General features: G+C 46.8%; 1 protein-coding gene across 4 annotated transcripts; it reads right to left on the minus strand.

Moving 5' to 3' along the window:
• Positions 1-8,478: 8,478 nt before the first annotated feature.
• Positions 8,479-23,643, minus strand: LIN7B (lin-7 homolog B, crumbs cell polarity complex component). 4 transcript variants are annotated; one of them, XM_053263713.1, is made up of 7 exons: positions 23,510-23,604; positions 23,322-23,419; positions 22,795-22,913; positions 22,273-22,344; positions 16,476-16,685; positions 13,456-13,619; positions 8,479-11,522 (listed from the first exon to the last, which is right to left on the minus strand). In XM_053263713.1, the coding sequence occupies exons 2-7, from the start codon at positions 23,332-23,334 to the stop codon at positions 11,501-11,503; spliced, it is 600 nt and encodes a 199-aa protein (XP_053119688.1). In that variant the 5' UTR covers positions 23,335-23,419; positions 23,510-23,604; the 3' UTR covers positions 8,479-11,500. The 4 variants fall into 4 exon arrangements, with proteins under 4 accessions (XP_053119688.1, XP_053119685.1, XP_053119686.1 ...); XM_053263710.1 differs by having other exon boundaries at positions 22,795-23,125; positions 23,510-23,526; XM_053263711.1 differs by lacking the exon at positions 23,322-23,419 and having other exon boundaries at positions 23,510-23,643.
• Between the last annotated feature and the right edge of the window lie 3,036 nt (positions 23,644-26,679).

Here is a 26,679-nt window from a genome sequence, read left to right on the forward strand (position 1 = left end):
CTTTGTATTCCAGGACAGCAGTGAAGTATCCATTTATGACAATAGGGGAACCTCCATATCCCCATGGGTGGATGTCTGAAGGCTGAGAGTGCAGATGTGATGTAGTGAGGAGTTTCTTGCAAAGTAGATTGGAAAAGGTAGTGTAAGGAGAACCAGAATCAGCCAGCATTCACACCTCATGGCCATTAAGTTTAACTTGACAATGTGGAGAAGCAGGCTATGACTCTGTCACACTTAAAACACTGTCAGAAAGCAGTTCAGCTGCCTCATCCTTATCATAAAGTGGATCAGCAGAATTGCAAACCTTGACAAAGTGCCCCCTTTTTTTGCACCCAGGGGCGTAGCAAGGTTGGAATGGGCCCAGAGACAAGATTTTAAAATGGGCCCCCCACTCACTGAAGCTCAGCTCATGAAGTAAAGAAATCTTAAATGAGGCTGAATAGTGGTAACAAAAAGCATAGTAATATATATACCTATGTGCCATAGAACATCATCCTAAATTATTTTTTAAAAGGTTCTGTAAATTGTGGACGATGCAAGTCATTTAATGGTACTAGAGAAAGACATGCTGTTCTGGTAGCTCCAGGTCTTAACACTCACATCAATTTTGGAGGATGAATACAACTGAAGGAAGCCTGGGCGGGTGCACGGTTGGGGGAGTCAGTCATGTGACTTGCCTCTGGGGAGGCCCCCCAAGGCAGTGGGCCCCCAGACAACTGTCTCCCCTTGCCCTATTGTAGTTACGCCCCTGTTTGCCCCTATTGCAAGTGACCCTGTGGACAGGACAGTGAGCAAAATTGGCTTTGTGAGCAAAGTCTCCACAGCAGTAGCATTGGTAGCTCCTCCTCTCTTGTGTTGTCACTTTCTGGGGCACTGCCATATGAAAAGATTGGGCTTGGAAGGATTTAGGCTGAACATCCTGGATTTCAGGAGGTGGGTTTTGGGGTACCAAAGACTAGTGATTTAGCACAGTGAAGAGCATTTTCCAGCCTCCTAGCCATCTCTATAACTTTATCCAAAGTACATTTCCACTCCAATAGCAGTTTTTCACACAGTTTGGAGAAGTTTGTTTTCATAACAATCTGATCCCATCAGTAAAGTTGGCAAACTCACAGGTTACATTTAAGTAAATGAGCTGCAATCAGCAAGACAGAGGAGAAAAACTCCTTAAAGCAGCAGTTTGTTGAAAATAAAAGATATAGTTAAAGGTAGCTCCCCAAAGCAGAGATGCTCTTACCCCTGGACTTTGGGGCTGAAGTCCCGGGCCCCCCAATCCTCTTTAGTCTGTCCTCCTGGGTAGTGTAGTTTGTGCCCTTAAGAACCTACATGTTAAAAAATTATGCTTAAGTTGCAGTGGGGGGCAGTGGTTCCAAAGGCCTTTAGTTCCAGGCTCCAAAATTACCTAGGTGAACCTCTGCCCCAAAGACACCATTTATAATCAAATATTGTACACCCACTATTTTTCTTGAATGTGTCCATAGGTGCACAATAGTTAAGAATCCCTGCCATAAAGAAAGTTAATTGACTAGAGGAAACCTTAGCCCCTATCCCAACAAAATCCCTGATGAAATGCTTTTTACCTTCTCCCACATAAGTGAACAGCTGCCATTCACTCCTATGGGGAAAAGTAAAGCAGTGCATTTGAGGACATTGGATCCATTCACATGACAAACTGCTAACCTGCACCAAAATGCATGTAATCTCTTGGCAGTCTGAACATCGTGGAGTCCATTCGGATGATCATCCTCTGGCACACATGATCTGGATAGGGATGTGCCTAGAGTGTGCCCATCAGGCATCTATGAATCCACTTGCCAGGTCACCAGTGGCATGTGCTTGCAGCTCTCTGGCAAGTAGGACACCCAGCACTACACAGATCTCCTCCAGGGGCGTAGCATCCATTGGACAATGGGGTGCAAATGTCTCTGGGCCCAGAATGGTCAGGGGGCCCACAAGGGTCCCCACCAGACCCTGCCGCTGCCCTCCGCAGTCCCACTACTCTTACTGCCCATAATCTTAATGCCAGGGGGAACTGGCCTCCCCCCATGGTGGCCGCAGCGGCGGCAGGCAGGCTTCTCCCCCACCCCTAACTCCCGGCCAGCCCGTGGCTTATTTTGGGCCTGTGAGCCTGCGCACTCTGATTATGGATAGCGTTGCATGTCGACAGACAACACATGATGCTATTCATAATTGGAGGCAGCAGGTGCACAGGCCCAAGAGAAGCAGTGGGCCAGCTGGGAGTGACAGGGAAAAGCCTGCCCACTACCGCCACTATGTGGGGTGGGGGGGGTGGCCTGCTCCCCCCAGTGGTGAAGATTATTGGCAGTATGAGCGGTGGGATTGCGGTGGGCAGTGGCGTGGAGGGCAGCGACGGGGTGAGTAACCCTCCCCCCAAAATCAAGGGGGGCCATCACAGATGGAGGGGGCATGGATTGGGAGGTGGGGCATGCGTGCCAGGGGCCCCCAGGGAACTTTGTCCCTGCTCATTTACTTTGTCCTATAGAACCTAATGGAGCCATTGGGAATCAAGCCCCTCCCAAAATGATGGCCAGGAAAGGATCCTCAAATAACAGTAGGGCCCTATTATCTCTCCCCAAAAAACAGACACCTTGGAACATAGGAAGCTGCCATATACTGAGTCAGACCATTGTTCTATCTAGCTCAGTATTGTCTTCACAGACTGGCAGTAGCTTCTCCAAGGCTGCAGGCAGGAATCTCTCTCAGCTATATCTTGGAGATACCAGGGAGGGAACTTGAAGCCTTCTGCTCTTCCCAGAGCGGCTCCATTCCCCCTGAAGGGAAGATCTTGCAGTGCTCACACTTCTAGTCTCCCATTCATATGCAACTAGGGCAGACCCTGCTTAGCTAAGGGGACAAGTCATGCGTGCTACCACAAGACCAGCTCTCCTCTTAGATCCTGGTCAGAGATGTAACAGAATTTCATAGACCTTTTGAAACTAGTCAACATTTCAATAAAATTGAATTTAGCTTTTGGAATTTCGAATTGTAGCATTGACATTTAAATTTGAGCGTTACCCAGGGGTGGCCCTTTCATGTGGCAGGATGAGGCAGTTACCAGAGGTGAGAGGAGGGGTGGAGGGGATGCCCTGCCCTCTCCAGTTATGGGTGCACCCGCCTACCGAAGTGGAGAGGGCATAATATTGTCCTTTGCCTCAAGCAGCAAAATGTCTTGGACCACCCCTGGGGATACAATTTAAAGTAACTTGATTAATTTTAAGATACCCATAAATTCAATTAATTCCATTCATTCAGCTAACCATGAATTCCATGAATAACCATGAATTTAAGGTAACCATGAATTCAGTATGAATTCATCAGAAACCTGCCACGATCAACATGATCCATAATTAGAATGCTGAATTCAAATTAACTGTATAGATGATATGATTAACAATAATAATAATTTGGGAATTTCTTCCCCTGCCGCTCACACATTCATTTCAGTTCTACTTCTGACTCCTGCCCTGAACCCTTCAGCCTTTCAGAGAACCCAGGAGTCCTGACTCCCCACTTGTTCTGCAGGATTCCTCTCCGCTGCTAGGGAAGGAATCAAGCAGGTTGGCTTGTAGTCTCTTCTCCCCACCCCTTCTGGTATTCAAGTTGGCAACCCAACCAGTCAAACCGACCTGGGAAGGGTAGTGGGGTGACTCACACACCCCTTGGGCAGGGAGCAGCATTTTTTTCTGGATCATCAGCATGTAGGTGGCAAACATCGGGCAAACAGAACCATTACTTTCCCCCTACCACCTTCATTGCTGCAGGAAGGCAGTGAGGCCTAGCGTGTGAGAGTGAGGGGTGGGGTGCTGGGCAACCGGGTTCTCTTTTCAAAAGCACAGGCTCCATCAAGCAAGCACAGGCCTGTCTTCCTTCTGTGACCTTCCTCTTGTGAGGGAAGCCGGGAGGGCAGGATGCCCTGGGAACCTGCCATTAGAAGCCTATTTGGAGCCTGAAATCTGCTGAGCCAAAAACTCACCTGTCTCCTCTTCCCTCCCTCCTTGAAAGCCCTGGGCATAGGGAGGGAGGGATAGGGATAGGGATAGGGATAGGGATAGGGATAGGGAGGGACAGGTGAATTGGTGGAGACTCCAGCTGGGTTTCTTGAGGGCCAGATCTACAGCCACAGCCACTGGAAGGATGCTTTGCTGGGGTTGGATAGGCACAGCTGCTCCCCTGCTGCTAAATATAGGAGATTCGCCACTTTAAGAAGGTACTTCCAGCTAGCAGAGAATATTCGGATATTACAACAACAATGTGCTGTCTTCCCACAATGTGAAATACACATGTCCTTTATGTGGAACATGGGAACCTTTAGCAGAGCTGAAGTAAGGAATTCTGGAAGAAGTAATGTATCTTTGGGTACTGGGAGTTCCCTGAGTTCCCTGGCAGGGGAATCTTCCAACTGCTCCATTCCTGAGCAGGAGATCTCCAGTTCAGGGGTGCCAATTATCACTGCCCTTTCTCCTTACCCCAGATTTCAGAGCACATGTGCAGATGTCAGCACACGGTCCCCAGGAGTACCGGTATTTCCAGCTAGGTAAGCTAGTTCTACACATTGTGTGACTCTGATAAAGAATAATTATAAACAATTCAGTAGGTCTGTGTGATAAGTATGCATGCCAAAAGCACACAGTAAGGCTCTACACACATATCGTGTGTAGAGCCAAAATGGGGTTTGCAGGGAGAGTGGGCTTGACCCTCCCTGCAGGGAGCCCTCCCTGGGCGGCCCAGGCAATTAACAGCTCTGTCATGGAGTTGGTTGGGGCGGCAGGGTTTGGGGGCCTCTCGGCCCCTGGGAGGCCCATAAGGTACCGCACAAACACACAGAAACTGTTCACACAATTGTAGAAAATCAGGCTAGCCTCCGCTAGCCTGGTTTTCTACAATCGTGAGAACCACCAGGCTCGGCTGAGAGCCCGGTGGTTCTTGAGCGGGTAACCCGGTAACTGATCGTGAGACCTGGCTCATGGTGTCTTTGGAGGAGCCTCCTAACGCCAGGAGGCTTGTTGCCTCTGGTTGGGAGGTTACTCATGAGTCATTGTGGTGCTGAGCTGGTTGGGCGGCTAGTGAGTCGTTGCGGCATGGAGCGACACCACGGTGACACATGATCCAGGAACCTACTTTTCGGGCATTCCTGTACCCGAAACCTGAGTTAAGCAGTGGGCTACCAAAGAGGGTTTGCCGCCGCCGCAGCTCCCGGCAGTTCTCACACACAGTGGAAACCAGGCTGGGCTTCTTTCGCCTGGTTATTGATGTAAAGGGAAAGGAGCAACTGATCTGTGTTGATAATCTTGCTCTAGTTAGGGAGAGATCAATGGGGACTACAACAGATACTGTACTCTTGAAATATGCTGCTCTTTGTTCAATCCCATCTCTAATATACCAAAGCAGGCCTTAATATCTTGCAGATAATCTTGCCCCGTTTCCAAGTGAAATCTGAAATGCCCCATTCCTCAATTTGGAGGCTGATCTCCCAACCTTTGCTTCCTGTTCCATTTCACAATGCTCACTGAAGCATCCCAAATGATGTTAGTGGAAAGAAAAGAAATAATGAAATAACACTTGCCAGCAGTGGAGCTTGCAAGATCAAAGCACTTCAGGTTTGGCTCAGCTTATATGTAACACTACAAGATCTCAACACATTCCTAATTGGCTTAAGTCTAGTGGCATTAGGCTGAGTCTGCATATGCCCCAGAATGAGGCGGTGAAACAGACTATGCCACTTCAGACTACGTGTGGGAAGTGCCGGTTTGTATGCTTTCCACACTGAAAACTCCCCGCAAGTTAATAACAAGCATTCCAGGACGAAAGCTCAGCCTGTGCTGATTTTCTGTTTGCTGCTGTGTTGATTTTCAGTCTGCTGTGCTGATTTTCTGTTTGCAGTGAGTTTTTAACATAGGCAGCATTAGGGTCACGTTGGGCCTTGTTTGACACCTGCTGAGGGCCCATGGCCCTTTGGAAGGCACTGGGGCTGATTTCTGCATCCCAAACCATTGTGGTGTAGTGTTGGCAGAATGACTCTCAGGGCCCATAGGAGAGGGGCCTGTGATAGAGATGCAGTTGCCAAGAGCTCTTGGGGAACCTAGAGCCAGCCAACCTAGAACGCAGGAGAGCTGCAATGATGCAGTCTGTTCTCCCAACAAGCTCTTCAGAATCTGTATTTAGTAACTTTGAATTGGGTTGCTTTGTGTTAATTGTAGATATACTGTTGTGGCTGCTAACCATTTCTTTGTTTAGGTAGATTATTGGTTAGCAGGCCAGGATGTTGACTGATGTTTCATCAGTGGGATCTAATCAGATGGTCTCCTGTCTCTTTCCCAGACAGCAGGCTTTACCACAGTTTACTGCAAGACTTTCCTGCAAGTTCAAATAAAACAATGCCAAAAAATGGATTTTTTTACCCCGGATATAAATCGGGCAACACTCTTAATGCGCAATGAAAAACCCAAATTGTTTGTGTAGTGCTCCCAAATAACTCACACGGATTTGGGGTTGATGAATTCTCCCCCCCCCACCCCCATGCAAACTAAAAAGTTAAAACTGGATTCCTGGGAATTGGGAATCCCTTTAAAAAAAAAAAAAGATATTCACTGGAGTTTTATACCAAGGATGCTGCCCAGATTGCTCTCTGGGGGAATCCTCTGCCTTGTAGGAGCGCCTGTTGGCCTCTGCTTATTCTCTGCTTGTATATTTGTAAGTAAAGCAAATATTACAAAGCTAATTCTCTTTTATGCTCTTGCCCAAAGGGATATTAATCCAGAACTGTTCTTTAGAGCTCTTGCAGTTCCTCTAAAGAACATGGAAGAAGTCTCCCTGGGTTCAATGCACCCTTTCTCAAGCAAGCACTGAATTCCGGGATGGTCAGAGATATGGCTAAGGAGTGTGCTTATGCGGGTCAGGGCTACCTGCAGCATTCCCAGACAGGGTTTTTAGTTTGCTACTGTGCCGGAATAGAACATTGGCTGGATTCGTGCCAAAGTCCATGTGCAATACTGGGGAGCACACGGAACAGGTTTTTCATTGTGCATTAGAGCCTAGCCCGAGTTTTATGGGTTTAAAAATCCACTTTTTGTGTTAGTTTTTTGGGGGGCAAATTCCAACTTGCAGTAAAGCCTGCTGTCTGGGAAAAGCTCCTGGCATGTTCCCATTCTTCCTTTAACTGGGTACATTGTACCCAATGACACCTAGAGGACTTCTGGGAAGTGGGAAGGCTGTATCAATAATATTACTCACAGGAATGAGACTGGCATCTACCAGAAGCAGGGCTTTTTTCTTGGTGGCACCTTCTCTTTAGAATTCCTTTCCTTGGAAAGCTGGTCAGGCACAATTCCTCCAAACTTTTAGAAAATGAATTATTTGTTGCAGAAGGATTGCTCCTTGATTTCAGTATTTTGCTAGTTTTAATTTGCTCTAAGCATTGTTTAAAGTAACTAGGTTGCCTTTTTCTGTCCTATCCTGTAAATACAAAATTACTTAAAGTCCTTAAAGGCTCTTTCCCTCCAGAGGAAGACTCTTTCTGCTGGAAAAAGAAAACTTTAAATATTACTCATGGAGTAGCATTGATAACAAACCACATTTTTGTGTTTTTTAGTATCACTTTATTCATGTAATATATTTTATTGTTTTGATATTATAAATTACCTTGTGGGCCTTTTTAATGGCTAAATGACAAAAGTATTTTTCTTTAAATACAAAGATGTTTCTGTTTGTCAAGCATGCTCAAATATCCCTAAGGTAGAATTCACACCACACTTGGGATCCTGCCTCCACTACCTTAGACCATTTCTAGGATGAAAGAACATACCAGGAACCAGTTGCTCAAACCGCTCACTGAATATCAGTTGTAAGCTAGGATAAGCTCAGGAGTCTGGCAGAACTGGGGGAACAAAATTCACAAACAGCCCTTCCTGTGGTTGATTTGCATTTACCCTGGTTAAATCAACATCCCATCCCAATGCACACACAAAATGAACATACGAAGCTGCCTTATACCAGGTGAGAGATCCCACATAGTCCAGTATATTCTGAAGGGCGGCAGAGGGACTTGGGTAGAGGGCTTTCCTCTTTGATCCTTTTACTGCAGATTCTGGGGATGGAACCCAAGATCTTCTGTGTGCAAAGCATCGTGCTCTACCACTGGGCTATGGCTCCTCCTCTCCTTCCACACATGCACACTCACACATATAAGGATCACCCACAGATAGAACTCGGGGCTAGCCAGACACTAAAAAGGGTGCAGATACATCAGTGAACCCACAAGGAAGTGCTATACCAATCCCAAAGCTGTATCCACTTTTACAAACCTTGACACAGGACACGTGGGACAGAGTGGCATTAGGCGCTATTAAGAGATCAGGACATAATTCTCCATTTGAAGTCTAAACAACCCCTCAATCCTTGTACTCATTTTGAAGAGGGGAAGACACACACAAAATAGATTTTTTTAATGGAAACAAGGCCTCTTGAACACTGTGCTTTACTCATTTATTCATGTATTACACATATAATGGTCTTCTTTCAGAAAGTTCAGAACAGCTGACAGATTCTCAGTTCGCCTCCCCTCCTGGAACAGACCAGGATGAGACTCAATAGTGGCACGGTCAGGTGACATTTATAGCGCCAGAGGGCTGGCAAAAGTCCCCAAATGAGTGCTGAAAAAGTGATCTTCTGAAAGGTTTGAATATTTTTTATTATTAATTTCAAAAAAACCACCGACAGCTGAGTATTCTCGAGATCCACTTCAGCACACATGCTGAACACACAAGTCTCAACTCTGTCAAGGAATAATGCAAGTTAAGATGAAATATTTGTTCAGGGAAAATCTTTGAAATCTAATGTTTTATTTAAGCCTGGTTGTGGGGGGGGAGGGGTCAGTCTGCTGTATGCAAAGTATGGATCCAAAATACTTCACATTGACCACAACACCATATTCTAATCAATCCACTCCTTGTAAGGAATATAAGAATATTGACACTCCCTTGAGTTCCAACATTCAGAACAAGATTTACAAGTTTTCTGCTATCGGACAAGTTTTTCCAACATAAATCCAATCAGATTGATCTGAATATGGTGTTACTTCAACATGAAGCCATTTAGATCCATATTTTAACATACAGCAGTCCTGCTAAGAGTCTGCATGGTTAGATTTCAATCATCTTTTCCTGATATATAGATTTCATTTTAAGTTGTGCCTCCTCAGTACATAAAAGTGGAATTTTTTCAGCCACTCTGTACTAACTTCAACGGCAGCTACCATGCACTATGGTGGCTGTGCGCATACCAATGTCATACACAGAACTTTGTGTGGCTGGGCTGTTTGCACGCAACTGTAAGCAGCAGGGTTGTTTAAAAAACAGAATTAAAAAGATCACATTCACCATGTGGCTTAGGAACATAGGAAGCTGCCTTATACCAAGTCATACCACTGGTTTATCTAGTTCAGTATTGTGTGCACTGACTGTCAGTGGCTCTCCAAGGTTACAGACAGGAGTCTCTCTCAGTCCTACTTGGAGATGCCAGGGAGGAAACCTCAGACCTTCTTCTGAGAGATGCTGAGCTATGGCCCCATCCCCTAAGGGGAATATGTTACAGCGGCCGTATGCAGCCACCCATCCAAATGCAAACCAAGGCAGACCCTGCTTAGCAAAGGGATAATTCATGCTTGCTACCACAAGACCAGCTGTCGTCCTCCTCCCCTTTGGCAACTACCTTAGTGTGTGGCAGTAGCATCATGGCTTCAAGAGGACCTTTACAGGGACTGAAAATCAGGATATAAATCTCTTAATAAATAAAGCCAGCATGGATTGGCTAAAAACCACAACTGTCACATATTTAAAGAGGTTGTGAGACTAGACAAATCTACTTGCTATTTGGGGCTAACTATTAGGTCAAATTACACAAGTTCATCTTGGGAGCCATGATATTTTAAATCAGCATTTCTGGATTGTTAAGACAGTTAGATTCTTAACTTTACCTCCAATTGCCCCAAAAAGTCACTTTTTCAAGAATTTCGATTCATGTTCTGCACAGAGCAGTAAGAGTGCCACCTGCTGGTTGAATGGATAAAATGCACCACAGAATTTCCTCCTTTTTTAAATTGCCCCTAACACTGTAATTGATTTGTCTCTGGAGTCAAAAGGGAGGAGAGGGGTAGCTATTATGAGGCCTGCAAAAGAGAAACCTAGAACAGAGGTACATCATATTCAAGTGGGAAGGGGGAGCACATTTTCTTCTACTCAATATAATCTGATCACACATTATTTACATATCATATTATTCACAATTTCCATAGCACTTTTCAGTCCAGAAAGTGTTGTACAGTTTTTATCTCATCCTCACAGCAACTCTATGGTAGGTCACTCTAGATCTTATTATATAGATGGGAAACCAAGGCTGAGAGCATATGATTACTTAAGGAAAGCCAGTGAAAGCTTTTTGTGGCTGAAACTGAAATTTCCCTACACCTCAAATCAACCTTCCTACCACATTTTAATATGCATTGCAAAAGAAAAAATGGTCTTGATTAGGAGAGGTGTGAGTTTAGTCCTAGAACAATGTCCTTCATTCTAATTCCTCTCTGTCACTAAGTGCATTCTATACCACCCTTCCTTTGAGGATCTCAGGGAAGCAAATGGATTTCTCCCCATGTTACCCTCACAAAAACCCTACATAAGAACAGCCCTGCTGGATGAGGCCCAAGGCCCACCTAGTCCAGCATTCTGTTTTGCACAGTGGCCCACCAGATGCCGCTGGAAGCCACAGGCAGGAATTGAGGGCATGCCCTCCCTCCTGCTGTTACTCCCCTGCAACTGGTACTCGGAGGCATCCTGCCTTTGAGCCTGGAGGTGGCCTTTAGTCCTCCAACTAGTAGCCAAAGACAGACCTCTCCTCCATAGGATCTCAACCCTGTGAGATAGGCTAGGCTGGGAGATACTGACAGTCACCTAGCAAGTTTCATGGCTGAACAGGGATATGAATGCAGGTCTTCCTGGCTCAAGGCTAGTGCTTTAGCCTCGACATCACATTGGCTTATTTTTGTCAGGGTATACAAGGACCCTCCCTTGGAACAAAGATGCAGCAACCTTCAGGGTAGGGAAGGAGGCTAGTTAGACCCAGAGCTGAGATGAAACCATCTCTGGGGGCAGAGGCAGCATTTCAATGGAGTAAGCTTCCCTTTCCCTCATTTGATAGCCCTGTACCCTGCAAAAGGACAGTCTCCTGATAGCTTTGTGGTATCTCCTCCAGTTTACAAAAGGTGTGTAGTGTAGACTCGCACAGACACACACACAGCCACTCACACAGAACATCTTTAAAGAAGAGGATTGTGAATAAATACTGTACATAGAAGCCCACCTCCCAACAAAGGGGAGGAAGGTCGATAAATAGGTCTCCTGCTATACAGATAAAACTATCATGGAGGGCGGGGAGGGGGTGGGGCAGGAAGAGTCACAGGCAGGCCCCAACAACATTAGGATTATGCAAATTATCCTCGTGACTCCAAGGATCTGTGAAAAGAAAAAGGAGAGAGAGAGTAATACTACCAATGAGAAGAGTCAGTGAGGCCACATGATCAAAACTCCTTGCCATCCCAAGTAGGACCCAATATGGAAGGCTCCATTGTGTTCCTGGAGCTGATAAACTTGATCCACCCCATGAGTTCTCATTCTGTTCCATGCCCTTCATCCATATTAGACAAAGAGTGTGTCCTCCACACCCACATGATGCTGAGTTCTGTGCCAGTGACTATATCTGGCTTTTATTATGGAATTCCTTACCACATGAGGCTTGCTTGACCCCCTCATGGAGGATATGTCAGTTAAGACTTATCTTTTGCTGTCCCCTTGGTTTGATACCTCCCCTCCACTTGTGATTTTACAATGTATATGCTTACATACAGCTTTTAGTTATTCATTTTATTTTTTTATGGGATTAGTGGGACTTCCTTTGTTTTTATAAGCTGCCCTGAGGGCTGAAAGGTGAGCCAAAAATTCCTAGATAGATAAAAGAAAATAAATCTGTACGCACATGGAATGGGCATATCTTTGAGACAGAAGTCTTGACATGCTGTTTTTGACTGATCAAAGGCTTCTCAAAATGGGACAACAGGGGAAAAAAAGATAGGAGTACACCCATGGTGACAATTTCAAGGTACGAAGTGGGGTGGTTTCAAGGGATTCACAAGCAATTTCCCCTGAGGACATATAGGCAATTCCAAGGGTAAGGGATCAGGCATGTTACCACTTTTTCAATGACTGTAGCCATAAGAAATTTTTCAAGTTGATACTATATATACCCACTGGTAAGAGAACATCTACTATAAAGGTTATAATCTTACAAAATCCTTAAATATAGTATCTGAAACTTGCAAGTGCGAAATATGTCAGTAATGGAATCAGAAATTATGCCCAAAAATTATGATTCCATTACCAATGTATTTTGCACATTTCAGACACTATCCCCAATATTTAAGAGTTTTGCAAAATTACAGACTTATAGTAGATTTTATTTACATGTCTATCCCAAGGAGCCCAAAGCAGTGTATGTGATTATATATATATCCTCACAAAAACCTTGTGAGGTGGTTAGGCTGAGATAAGTGACTGGTCCAGAGTCACCCAGTGAGTTTCATGGCTGAACGGGGATTTGAACTCAGGTCTCCTCCTGAGTCCAGCACTCTTAACTACTACACCACACTGGCTTTCAAGGCTCACACTGCCATTGTGGCTGGAGATGATGGGAGTTGTAGTCCAACATCTGGGGACCCAAGTTTAAGACCCCCTAGTACAGATAATACTGAGCTAGATTCAGGCGTGGGAGGGAGGCCAGCAGTGGCCCGGGTAAAGCTTGCTGCTGCGGCCCTAGCCACGCCCCCTACATGTCAGCATCTGACTTCCGATGCAGGGGACGTGGTTTGCTCGGAAATGGGGCCACACAACCCATTTGTGAATAAAATATGGCCAGCGCCGCATTCTTAGTGCAGCCGGAGTGATTCCCCCTGCCTTATAAGGCAGGGAAAGCCACTCTGGTCATGCTGCAAATGTGGCGCTGGCTGCATTTTACTCACAAATGGGGCACTTGGCCCTGTTTGTGAGCAAACCACACTCGACTTCTGGGGCGTGGCTGAGCTACGAGGTGTGTCCCCTGAAGCATGGCGGTCCGTGTTATTCGGACCCGTTCGCACTCCGCCAGTAGCTAGACGTTTTCAGTGAACTTAAGAATTGTCTTGATGGACCAAGGCAGGACATGCATACCGTTTCTGAACAGCAGCTTCCTTATAATACCTCTTCTGAGGGGATAGTAAGAATGGGCAGTTTCAAGGACAGAGGGTTGAGAAGCATCCCGGAAACCACCACATTCCTTCAATCCCCTCAGAAAGGATATGAGGGTAGCCTTTGGGAAGCAGCCAGTCAGGAAGCCCGTTTGAGGGTTCATTCTTACGAGTAGCTGTTGTGCTGCTGCCGGCGCCGGGCCGTCCGCATCTTCTCAAAGCGTGCCTCCATCTCTTCAAGGACTTTGGGTGTGTAGCGCACAACCAGCTTTACAGTGCCCTGGGCTGCTTTCAGAAGCTCCACTGCCCGTTCGTGTTGTTCACCCTCCACGCTCTGCAGAAGGCAGATAAGGTAATGTGAGAAGCAAGGTGGGGGGTATGTGCTTCCTACTGCCAGCCCCCTCTCCTCGCTCCTAACTCTGCCCTTCATCACTGCCAGCGTTAGTGGCCGATATCCTAAGCAAGCACCAGTGGCACATTCCTAACTAAGGATCCAGAAAAGAAGTTACCTCTCATTCCTTCTGCAGCAGCCTGCACTATGCAAAAGTATGTCCCTGGAACTCAGGGATATATTTTCAGGTGGCACAGGAATGCAGAAGGGATGAAAGGAAATTCCCGCCCCCACCCCCCACCCCCAATCTGGATCCTTCGTCTGGAAAGTGCCACGGCTGCATCGGCGCTTCCTTAGTCAGAATGTCAGCCTGTGACTAGTGAGACTTTGAAAAACACACTTGTATCCCTCCAATAATATCACCAGTTATCACACTTGGTGTGACAGGGTGGCATTGTCACCATCCAGTAAGAGACTGCTTCCGTCACATTCTGTGTAATTTTGAGTGCCATTGAAGATGCTGGATATTACTTTTAAAAGCCTAAACAGCTTGGGACCCAGATAGAAGTACCAAGCCATCCCTGCACCCATAAAACTGCCTGTCCTCCATATTCATCTGGCAAGGCTGTCTTGCATGTTCTGTCACTCACTGATGTGAGGTTGGCAGGGATGAGTGAGAGGGTCTTTTCTGCCATGTTGCATGTCAGCCTATTGAACTGCCTGCCACAGGAGGTTCATCTGGCTCCTCCTTTGGTGGTGCTCTGAAGCTGTTCAAAAACCTTTGTTGTGCTGGCAGCCCTTCTAGTTCTCTAGTTTTCTGTTTCTGGCCTTTTTCTGTGCTGTTTTGGAAATTAGCTTATTCTATTTTTTAAAGATTCTTTTTTGGTTTTTTTGTTAGTGACTTTGAGTACCTCCTGTAGGAGGGGAAAATGGGACAGAAATGTTTTAAACAAATAAAATATAAATTTTAGGACTGCCCCTGCCATAATCCATGCAAGGCATTACTACAAGGGATGTACACAAACTGGTTCATGCTCTCCCGGGAGGCGGGGTCCTTTATGGGGCAGGGAGGGTGCCCTTACCTCCCCTACCGCCTTTCTCCCACTGGCACTCTCCCCAAAAAACCATTGCCGCAGGGCTGTAGCGTACCTCCTTGCAGCCCAGTTCAGCGTCGTACTGGAAGTGTCTGGTGTGTCCGTGTGCCGTGCACATGCACGCTGGTCACTTCCAGCATAACGCTAAATGGGGCTGCAAGGAAGTACGCTGCAGCCCCGCAGCAACAGTTTTGGGGAGAGCACCCTCCGTGCCCCTTAAAGGACCCCCCTACCTCTGAACCGGCTCGAACACCAGACTGGTTCAGCACTCCACAAAAGAAGCACCGAACCGCTTTGTGCACATTCCTAATTACTGCATCCCATTAATATGAATAAAATATCTGTCCCTTTGTTGTACATACTATCAATTTTATCAATAATTGCTCCAGAACAAGGAGGGTAGACTTCAAGCTTGCTACATCTACTTTCTTTTTTCCCTTCGCCTGCTAACTGATGGCACTTTCTAAAAGTGGTGATTCTCTTTATTTAGCAGTGGGAAAGCAACTGGGTCAAATCAAATCAAATGTCTTTATTTCAGTCAGTGACCAGCATAAGATTAAAACAAATGTATAAGAGAAGAGAACTGGCCCTATCCATCCCCAGCACAGCATCCCTCTAGTGGCTGTTGCTGGTGTCTACCGTGTGTTTGTTTTTAGATTGTGAGCCCTTTGGGGACAAGGAACCATCTTATTTATTTATTATTTCTATGTAAACTGCTTTGGAAACATTTGCTGAAAAGCAGTATATAAATGTATTTGATGCTTGAAGTCTGCTGGTTGGAGTGAGGCATCAAGCAATAGTTTGGCATTGTGGGGGTGGCAGTGAACCTAAATACAAAATGGTGGTTCACGTAGTGGGGCCCGTTACCTCCTACACCGGATGAGCCACACACTGGTATAACTTACATACACAAGTGCTAACCTCCATCTGAATTACTACAGATCAGGGTCTCACAACTGTTCAAATTTCTTTGTGTGGGGGAAAGAATGTCTTTTTGGCACTGCTGCTGTTAAACTGTTTAGAGCCAAAACCTCTTGCTGCAAATTATCCAGAGATCTACCAATAGGTCTATCTTCTGCTCATCCCTCCTACAATTTTTCTTCCTTCCTTCTTTTTAAAAAATTTTATTTTGCGGGGTGGGAGGCGACTTTTTTTTTTAAAATAGCCTAACACAGTTTTAAGGTTATCTATTTATATGTATCTTTTACACAGAACTGCCATCGTCTCCCATCCGGAGGACAGGCTGGGTCTGATCTCTCCCTGCTTCGTTTCTGCAAATGTGCAGTGCCAGCTGCTCCCAAATATTTCACACATGCTAAATCCATGTTGAGTGAACTGTGGCTAAAAGGCAATGGATGATTTACCCAAGGCCATCCAGGGAGTCCAGGGCTAAACCAACCTGGCAGACAGTGGCAGCACCAGAATTGACAGGGGCAGGCACAGAAGGGGCAGAGTGCATTTGTGAGTGGGCGAGCTGTGTCCCACATTAGATTTCCGGAACAGAAATGGGGCCGAGGCCGGGGAACTACTTGCCTGAAGGGGTGCTTCCTACCCCCCACTTTGGAGCCACCATTACTGGCAGAGATCACAAAGTCTCCCAGGCATAATCAAACACTCTATCCAAACATAAGTCTCCCAGGCATAATCCAAACATTCTATGGTCCAATCTAAACAGGGGAGTGGAGAGGAGTAAAACTCTCCCTGCTTCCTTCCCTTAAGTGCACCCACAGTCTCCACGACTCCACAACTGCCACCCAATACACACCACACCATTGACCGACAGCAGCTGATCTCCACGCTTGAGTCCCCCATGGCGGTCAGCCACACCCCCTGGGATGATGCGGGAAATGTAGATGGGAGAGTTCTGCTCCTTGCCCCCCATGATGTTGAAGCCCAGGCCTTCATCCGTCTTGGGCAGTTCCACCACCCGTGGGTGCGCGTGGCCCTCACTTGCTGCAAAGGCAGCCACGGTTGCCTGGATACAGGGAGGAAGAGGAGGAGACCAACAACAATGAAGGTATTCACATCGGTTTCCAGCACACAACCATTTGTGCTTTTAGGCACACTTTGAAACAAATCATGGTAGAAAGTGGATTTAACTTAATGTATAAATTTTACAGAGTAATCTAGTTATTTTGTCGATTTAGGCAATACATTGATTTCTTACTGTCTAATGTTTTTGCTTATTTGTTTAGTGTTATCTGTCACTCTTTCTTTAAAAAATTCCCATTTATTTGTTATGATTAATTATTAGTTTTCTGTTACACATCTTGCAATATGCTTGCATTTATTATAACTATTATTTTCAATAAAACAAGAATTTTAAAAGATGCACAAGTGGGCAGGGGTGGCCTTTCCATGAGGCAAGGTGAGGTGGTTACCTCAGGCAGCAACTTATTCCTTTAGTACCTTTCTATACCACCCTATACAACAACATTGCTGGTAGTTCACAATCTAAAAATCATTAAAACATTGACACAAGTAAAACAATTTAAAAAAACAAATAAAAACTCTAAAACCCGAAGCTTTAAAACTACACTAGAAGCCTGACTAAACAGGTATGTTTTCAAGTCCTTCTTAAAAACATTCAGAGAAGGAGAAACTCTAATTTCATTAGGTAGCACATCCCAGTGTCCCAGGGCAACTTTAGAGAAGGTCCGGTTCTGAGTGGCCACTCAGTGAAACTGAGCTGGTGGCAACTGCAACTGGACCTCCTTGGGTGATCTTAATAGGCAGTGGAGTTGATGAAGAAGAAGGCGTTCTCTTAAATACCTCAGACCCAAGCCGTTTAGGGCTTTATAAGTAATAACCAGCACTTTGTACTTCGCCCAGAAACTTATGGGCAGCCAGTGTAGTTCTTTTAAAATGGTTGTACTATGATCTCTTTGGGCAACCCCGGACACCAACCTGGCGGCTGCATTCTGTACTGACTGCAGTTTCTGGACTACAAAGGCAGCCCAGCGTAGAGTGCATAGTAGTAGTCAAGTCTGGATGTTACCAGCATACACACCACTGTTTTAAGGTCTATCTTCAGAAACGGATGAAGTTGGCGAATCAGCCGAAGATGATAGAAAGCACTCCTGACCACTTCCTCAACCTGAGAAATCAGGGAGAGGCTTGGGTCCAGAAGTACTCCCAGACTACGTACCTGCTCTTTCTGGGGGAGTGCAACCCCGTCCAGAACAGGCAGATCTAAACCACTTCCTAAGTCTTGACCTCCCACAATGAGTCTTGCTTGGATTCAACCTCAGTTTGTTCTCCCTCAACCAGCCCATTACCGCCTCCAGGCAGGCATTTAGGGAAGTTAGGCCATTTCCTGATGAAGCTGACATGGAGAAATAGATTTGGGTGTTATCAACATATTGATAACACCCTGCACCAAATCCCCTGATGATCTCTCCCAGTGGTTTCATGTAGATGCTAAAAAGCATTGGAGACAGTATGGAGCCTTGTGGGACTCCATACTGGAGCTCTTGTTTTGAAGAGCAACTGTCTCCAAGCGACACCATCTGGAACCTACCCAAGAGGTAGGAGCAAAACCACTGCCAAGCTGTATCTCGTACTCCCAACTCCTTCAGGTGCCCTAGAAGGATACCATGGTGGATGGTGTTGAAGGCCGCCAAGAGATCCAAAAGGATCAACAGAGTCGCACTTCCCCTGTCGATTCCTAATTGGAGATCATCCAACAGGCCGACTAAGGCCGCCTCAGCCCCATAGCCTGCCTGAAAGCCAGTTTGAAATAGGTCCAGATAATCCAGATAATCTGTTTATTTTTGCATTTATATCCCTCTTTTCCTCCAAGAAGCCCAGTGTTATATACATGGTTATTGTTTATCCTAACAAACCTGAGGTAGGTTAGGCTGAGGGCTAAGTGACTGGCTCAGAATCAGAGTCACCTAGAAGGTTTCATGGTTGAATGGGGATTTTAAGTCAGGTCTCCTCACTCCTAGCCCAACACTTTAGCCACTACATCATGCTGGTTCTCATCATTATTGGGAGGAGGGTGTGGACGGTGCCTCTGGCACCCTCCCTCAGGCACATAGAGGCCATGAGCCACCACAACAACTAGGTTTCTGGTGCCAATTCCGTTCTAAAAGGCTATGTCCACACCTTTGCACATGCTCATATTGACTTTTCCCTTGTCACCACACATCATTTGTCCCGCTTTTGTTCCTGTGCAGGACACAGGGGAAGAAAGAGGGATCAGAGATAGAGCAAGGGGCATGTGACACACCAGGGCAATCCTTCACAAGAAGATTTGCTCAGGAAAAAGGCTGACATGCCAGGGTGGAGCACTTACTAGCAAGCAGTTCCGTATCAAAATAGGCTAAACAGCTAACTGATTGATAGGGCAGGTTGGGGCACTTAAGCTGCATTCCTAGGCATGCGTATCTGGGAGGGAGAGCCTCTTATCTCAACAGGACCTCCCTTCTGAGTAAAAATGCATATTAAGTACCCCATACATACACACTCAGCAAGGTGGGTGGACTCGATTACGACAGCAAGGAGTGCACCACTGAGAGACCTTAAAGGCCAAGTTGAAGACAGATCATCCTGGAGAGAATCTCTCTATGTGGTCGCTAAGAGTCGACACCGACTTGATGGCATTTAATCAATCAATCTAGTGCCACAGCCCCAACCAAATTTGCAGGAAAGTTAGCTTTTCCAAGGGCGGGGGGGGGGGGGGAGAGACAGAAATGGTGCCCTAAACCTGTGACAACCCCTGGGATGAGACGCAGCCTGTACCAGCTACTCTTTTCAGAATATCCTACAACACCTCCCAAGAAAGTAGCTGGTATAAATATACCTCTGAAAGTGCTCAGAGCAGACAGAGCAAAAATTTCAATTATGAATCGACTTCTAGGGGTGGCCCTTTCGTGAGATGAGGCAGTTGCTGCAGGGAGAAGATTATCAGGACCCCAACAGGATGGCAAGGTGCCCCTTCTGCCCCCAGCTTTTAAAAATGGTGGGGGGGACATGGAGGAGGGTGCTCACAAGAGGGATGGCATATGGCACTCTGCCTCAGGTGCACAGAGGCCTTGAGCCCCCCCTGACTTCCTTGCAAAATACACAGTTTTAATCTAATCTATAGAGGTCCTGGGGGCTCAAGCTAGGCAAACTCTCCCCCCTCCCCACTAAAAACAAAACAAAAAACAGAACAGTCCCACAATAGCCTCATAAGAGTGGGAGATAAATTTAGAGGTGTACAAATGTACTACTAGCCACCTAATAGCGTAGCGGGGAAATGCTTGACTAACAAGCAGAAGGTTGCTGGTTCAAATCCTCACTAGTACTATATTGGGCAACAGCGATGTAGGAAGATTCTGAAAGGCACCATCTCATACTGCGCAGGAGGCAATGGTAAACCCCTCCTGTATTCTACCAAAAGAAAACCACAGGGCTCTGTGGGCACCAGGAGTCAAAATCGACTTGACGGCACACTTTACCTTTACAAATGTACTCTGCCACCTAATGGGGCAGCAGGGAAGTAACTTGCCTAGGGAGCAAAAAGGTTGCCAGTTCAAATCCCCGCTAGTATGTTTCTCAGAGTATGGGAAACACCCATATTGGGCAGCAGCAATATCGGAAGATGCTGGAAGGCATCATCTCACACTATGCCAGAAGAGGCAATGGTAAACCCCTCCTGCATTCTACCAAAAGAAAACCACAGGGCTCTGTGGTTGCCAGGAGTCTACACCAACTCGATAGCACAACTTTACCTTTACAAATGTTCTACAGAAAAATGACTCATCACCTCCCCCTACCTTCTGTGGTGTGAATCCAGCTTCTCCCCACCTTAGCAATGTTTTTGACAAACTTATTTATCAGTGACTCCAGTCAGGGGGTGGTAGTGGAAAATCCCTGGCCCCTTGAGGATGTGGGACAATGCCAGCTGAGAAACAGTTTGCTATTCATTCTCTCCCTGTAATCTCTCTGAAGAAGATGGGGAGAAGGCAGGGGCCCATCTTCACTTTTGTCCCGCAGAGCCCACTCCAACTTTGCTACACCCCTGATACCAACACTGATGGAGTCATCTGTCTCATCACCTTTCCCCATGCTTCAAACAGGCTGCTGACATTCCTAAAAGCAGCATTTGAAACTTTATGATTTAATGTTTGTTTGGTGCTTCATTAATTTTTTAAAACATACTCAGTTTGCAAAGATCTGTGACATCACAAGCCCCTCGCCCAGTGGTTCCCAACCAGGGTTCCTCCAGATGTTGCTGAACTACAACTTCCATCACCCCCATCCACAATATATTGTAGCTGGGAATGATGGGAGTTGTAGTTCAGCAACATGTGGAAGAACCCTGATTGGGAAACACTGCCCTAGCCAATCAAAACAGCGCACAGTCAGTTTCTGCCCCAAATAGGCAGGTTCCCCCACTTTTCTAGGAGTGAACAGAAAATGTGTGTGCGAGCAAAATGCAACAAGCAGATTTCTACCACTCCGAGTGTAGCTGTCAAGCCGAGTTCTCATTTAAGGGGAGGGGACATAGCTCAGTGGGAGAGCAAGTAGGGCTGGGAAAGACCCCTGTCTAAAACCCCAGAGAGCTGCTTCCGGTCAGTGTAGACAATACCGATCTAAATGGTCCCATGGTTTGGTTCAGTTTAATACAACTTCATATGTTCCAAAGAAAAAAAGAAAAGGTTCTGCCAGCTTGCAACAAAAATAAGCTTTGCACAACATTGATTAGCTAGTGCCTATCACCAAGAAAACTTGCCATTGCACCCTTTCCCCCAAAACTGGAGTATTTATGCACTTTAAAAAAAATCCAGCCAATAGTCCATCTGAAAGGAGATGGGAAGATGGATAAACCATCATTCAGTTCCCTAGCATGCACATCCACCATTTCAGTCACAAAACCAGGCTCAAGCCATGACAGAGGAACCTGCTTCGAGCTTTCTCTTATATTGCATCTGTCTTCACCCAAAGATCAAGGAAATATACAAGTGCTCTCATCTACAGTTAGACTAAGCGCACAGAAAGAAACAGTCCCAATGAATACATAAATATTGGACTGTATTTTCTGTGCCCCCTTCCAACAACATTCAGGGCATCACACACCTGATATCACCAATCAAATTAACCCGAGTATCTTTGAAGAGTCTACATGCACACCACACTTTAAAAAAAAGACTTGTGTCAAGAAAAGATTAATTCTGAATAAATTATGCTAATATTCTCAATTTGAATAATGTCTTCTATTTTGCATGATTTGTTCCAGTTTTATTAGTCATTGGGAGAACCCCACAGGATCCTCCAACTACTAGAAACCTGATTCACCCACAAACTTCCAAGCATATGTTCACAGCTATAACTTGGCTTTTAAAAACATGAAATGAAAACAGATTCTCGGATAGATACATTTGGCATTTAATAAGACATTCTGCACTTCTCCTGTGCTCCCACATAGCCACAGCATATACACAACCTTGTCTCTTCCGGATACAACCCCAACTTTTCCTAGAAAATGACACATCTTCCCTTAAATGTGAGGTCTGTTATAAGGAGAACAGAAGAGCTACAGAACGCATAGCAGTAGCAGGTTCTTTGAATACCTTTGCCGTGGCATGTGCTCGGATTTCGGGACTCCCTGTGATATCCAGTGTGTCATACAGCTGCTCATAAACCTGTCCCACAAAGACACAAGAAGAGTCAGAGAATTTGTCTTCAGAACCAATGGCTTCAGACTCGAAGTTACCCAACACGGAGCAAGCAAAACCACCAAAGAGTGTCAGACTGTGCCTGAGGTGGGCCAACAGAAGATAGAAGGGGGTGGAAGTGACACAGAGATGGGAAATACCGGCTGCTAGGAATGTGGAAGAGATCGGTCTGAGAGGAGATTTGGAAGACAGGAAAAGAAACATGTTTGGATTAGGGTGTAGGGGGAGGCCTAGTGCTTGCTCAGAAATTGCAAGGGCAAAAGGGTGATGCAGAGATATATAGGGGTTTAGGGGACCTAGGGCGGGGGGGGGATAGGACTTTAGAAGAACGGGTGGATAAGGTGAAGGCGCAATTAGGCAGCAAAGAACCTGGGGGAGAAAAAGAAGGATTGGAGCCAGAGATAGGCCAAGTCTCACCTCCCGTATGGCAGAGCAGAATTTACTCTGTAGCACCCTCTGAAGGGCTTGCAGTTTCTGAGGGGGCACCTCCCCACTGCGCTGCAGCCGCTCCAGCAGCTCCACCGCCCGGGCCACATCTGCAAAAGGGAGCGGAGAGCAGACAACACTGGGTGCCGAAAGCGGGAGGAGAGGAGGAAATGCGTGGGGCCCCCAAACTACAGCCTCCAGCTTCTCCATGCTTGCGCCCTCCTCCACCCAGCAGAAATAACGGGTGGGAGGGAAAGATCCTGGGCCGCCTCCCGCCTGTCTTGCCAGCAAACAGCTCAGCTCTCCTTTTCAGCAGCCATGCCTAGGAAGGAAAGGACCCAGCCGTCATCTCCCTCTTCCCGCGAGCAGCGGCACAGCGCCCATCCTCCTCCGCCTCCAGCCCCGCGCGGCGCCTGTGTGAGGGCGCCCCATTCCCTCTCCCCCTGAAATGCCGGCCTCTGGCCACCTAGAGATGCGTGGGGCGGGCCGGGGCGGGGGCAGGGCTGCGCTCTACTCACTCTGAGTAGCCATCTCTGCGTCGCTGGTGGTTGACGGGGCGATGGCAGGGATAGTCAGCGCGGCTTCTCTCCGCCTCCGGACCCCCTCCCCTCGCAATCTGTGGGGAGCCCCAGTGTCATCCTGGCACTCAGTGGGGATTGCAGGCAATCTGCCCCGAGGGACGAAACGTTCCTCCTCCCGTACTTACCCCGCTCCAGCCCCAGCGGCTCCGCTAGCGCTGCCATCTTCACTCCCAAGCAGCTCCGCCGCCGTCGCACGTCAAAGCGTTGGGTGGGGGGGGGGGGCGGGGAGGAGGGCAGAGCGGCGGGAAGGGAGCGCGGCGGCAGAGGCGCTGGATTTGCAACCTGACACACAGCCCGGGCCCTGCCTGGCGCGCGGTACTGCTTGGGCACGTGCGTTAGGTGCCCTGCCTCTCGTGCACGATTCGGGCAAGGCAGGAGTCGTCGTCGTCACGCTGCTGGAGGTGAGGCCTACCCCCCGGAATCCCGGCCTTGGGGACCAAAGCTGTGTACTGCCAGGACTTGTCCAAAGCTATGCCAACAGGTGCTGGCCACTCTAGAGCACACGGGTTCCCAACCCTGGGTCCCCGGGTGCTGTTGGTTGGACCATAACTTCCATCATCCCCTGCCTCAACTGAGTTGTAGTCCAACAACCTGGGGATCCAAGTTCGGGAATTTCTGCTTTACGCAGCCACGGCTACGTAAGAAAGCGCCTAGCATCTTACCTGTGACTCACGCACATTCTCCCTTTGTAGCAAGGCGGGAACCGCAGTCTTTCCTGCGCCTGGGACTTAAGGTAGCAGCCTCCATCATCCTTCCTATACCCACTCCCCCAAATATATACAGGTGAAACTCGGAAAATTAGAATATCGTGCAAAAGTCCATTAATTTCAGTAATGCAAATTAAAAGCTGAAACTGATATATGAGACAGACGCATTACATGCAAAGTGAGATAAGTCAAGCCTTAATTTGTTATAATTGTGATAATCATGGCGTACAGCTCATGAAAACCCCAAACCCACAATCTCAGAAAATTAGAATATTACATGGAACCAAGAAGACAAGGATTGAAGAATAGAACAATATGGGACCTCTGAAAAGTATAAGCATGCATATGTATTCAGTACTTGGTTTGGGCCCCTTTTGCAGCAATTACTGCCTCAATGTGGCGTGGCATGGATGCGATCAGCCTGTGGCACTGATGAGGTATTATGGAAGACCAGGATGCTTCATTAGCGGCCTTCAGCAATTCTGCATTGTTTGGTCTCATGTCTCTCATCCTTCTCTTGGCAATGCCCCATAGATTCTCTATGGGGTCAGGTCAGGCGAGTTTGCTGGCCAATCAAGCACAGTACACTGTATACTTTTCGGAGGTCCGATATTGTTCTATTCTTCAATCCTTGTCTTCTTGGTTCCATGTAATATTCTAATTTTCTGAGATTGTGGATTTGGGGTTTTCATGAGCTGTACGCTATGATCATCACAATTATAACAAATTAAAGCTTGACTTATCTCACTTTGCATGTAATGCATCTGTCTCATATATCAGTTTCACCTTTTAATTTGCATTACTGAAATTAATGGACTTTTGCACGATATTCTAATTTTCCAAGTTTCACCTGTATATTTGCATACCGCTTCCATAGGCGCGTACGATCTTTGAGCCCAGAACGTCCAGGCTTTATGCAAGAATCAAGGAAAGGACCCCAGTTACCTTTGAGACTTGCTTCTGAAAGCTCACGCTGGGAGCTCTCTACTTAGCCTCCGTTGTTGAGTTCATGGCCTCATCAAGTGATTACATGTCTAGGGGACTGCAGGCCAGTGATTTTAAAAAATTACCCAGTAGAAAACAAGCACTGCAAGGTGGGAGCTGAAATTTAAAAATTCTACGATGCAAGGGGTTTATTATAGGACAGAGAGCAATTACCCCTACTAACAGCAAAGGGATGGTTTGCATTCCTTTTGTTATGTAAACTGAACTTGAAAAGCAGTCTATTACTTGAATTATTGGAAACAAGTGAATTTCGGCCCGTTGAATAACGGGCGCTAGTAATGGTGCTCCTGGCCCCCCGCCGCCATTCCCCCTCCCTCCGCTGACCAGCTGCCCGCCCGCCCAGCTGATTTTTGAACCAAGCCCCCCTCCCTCGATTAAGGGCCAAATCGGCCCAGGCACTTGCCCCTGCGGCTTCCGCCGCCGACCGACCGCCCACCCTCCCAGCTGCCGATACCTCCTTACCCCCAGACCCTGTCCTTCGCTTGATCGGAATATCTATTTACAGAAGGAGAGAGGAGCTTGCATGTAGAGCTCCTCTCTCTTTAAAGTCTCTTCCCGAACTGGCGCTTTGGGCGCCAAGGACGTCTATTGCGTCCTTCGCGTCCATAGCGCCAGTTAGGGAAGAGACTCTAAACAGAGAGGAGCTCTGCATGCGAGCTCCTCTCCTTCTGTAAATAGATATTCAGATCAAGCAAAGGACAGGGTCTGGGGGTAAGGAGGTATCGGCAGCTGGAAAGGCGGGCGGGCGGTCGGCCGGCGGCGGAAGCCGCAGGGGCAAGTGCCTGGGCTGATTTGGCCCTTAATCGAGGGAGGGGGGCTTGGTTCAAAAATCAGCTGGGCGGGCGGGCGGCGCCGCGGGGGCCAATACATGGCCGATTTGGCCCTTAAACTTAGCCAATATAGCCGCCCGTGTCTGGGCGGCCGTATCTTTTTCAGCAGTTCTGAGCATGCGCTCCGTGCATGCTCAGAACTGCCAAAAAAGACACGGGCGCATGGGATCACACTCAAGCCTTTTATTATATAGGATAACTCAAATTCAAATAATTCAAACACCCAGAGACTTGTGTTTTGCGGGGTATACAAATGTGTTAAATAATAAATAAATAAAAATATGTCTTGTCTACTGCTATAGCCCACTCTGACCTCATTCTGTGACACCTGTACATTTTGGGTTTTATTGTATTTTGTGTTTTGTAAAGCAGCACAAATAGTGTATGCGCATACACATATACACACACTTTTCAATTCTGATGCAAGTATTACATACTAAAAGTGTTGGTAATGGTTTCAGTAGTGTAATTTAAAGAATCCATCTCTCACTTCAGTTTAGGGTACTTGTAGGAAAGTAACCCACTCCTCTGAAGAATGTAGGCTGCCATTTTAGTTGCTATTTGTATCTATTGCAATGACTAGAGTCATCACACCCAGCAAAATTCTGGAAGCCAGTTCACTAACATCTAACCTTAAAGAACAGTGGTATACTTCAGCAGCTGCTGCAGGTGGGGTGGGGAGAGCATGATGATAAACAGACTCAGACATGTTAGCACTGGATGGTACTTTACGTTTCTCACACACATGCCCTT

The sequence above is a fragment of the Hemicordylus capensis genome, chromosome 6, assembly GCF_027244095.1.
Source record: "Hemicordylus capensis ecotype Gifberg chromosome 6, rHemCap1.1.pri, whole genome shotgun sequence".
In the NCBI taxonomy this organism is placed as follows: domain Eukaryota; kingdom Metazoa; phylum Chordata; class Lepidosauria; order Squamata; family Cordylidae; genus Hemicordylus; species Hemicordylus capensis.

Bases quoted from the DNA above. Each gene is read 5' to 3' on its own strand.
- LIN7B (XM_053263709.1), bottom strand. From the start codon at position 23,013: ATGGAGAAGCTGGAGGCTGTAGTTTGGGGGCCCCACGCATTTCCTCCT. The intron at 13,620-16,475 runs GTGTGTATTGGG...TGCCTTCTGCAG, and splicing joins TGCTGTCGGTCAATGGTGTG to AGCGTGGAGGGTGAACAACA. The intron at 11,523-13,455 runs GTAAGAATGAAC...TTCTTTTCACAG, and splicing joins CAGCAGCACAACAGCTACTC to ATCCTTGGAGTCACGAGGAT.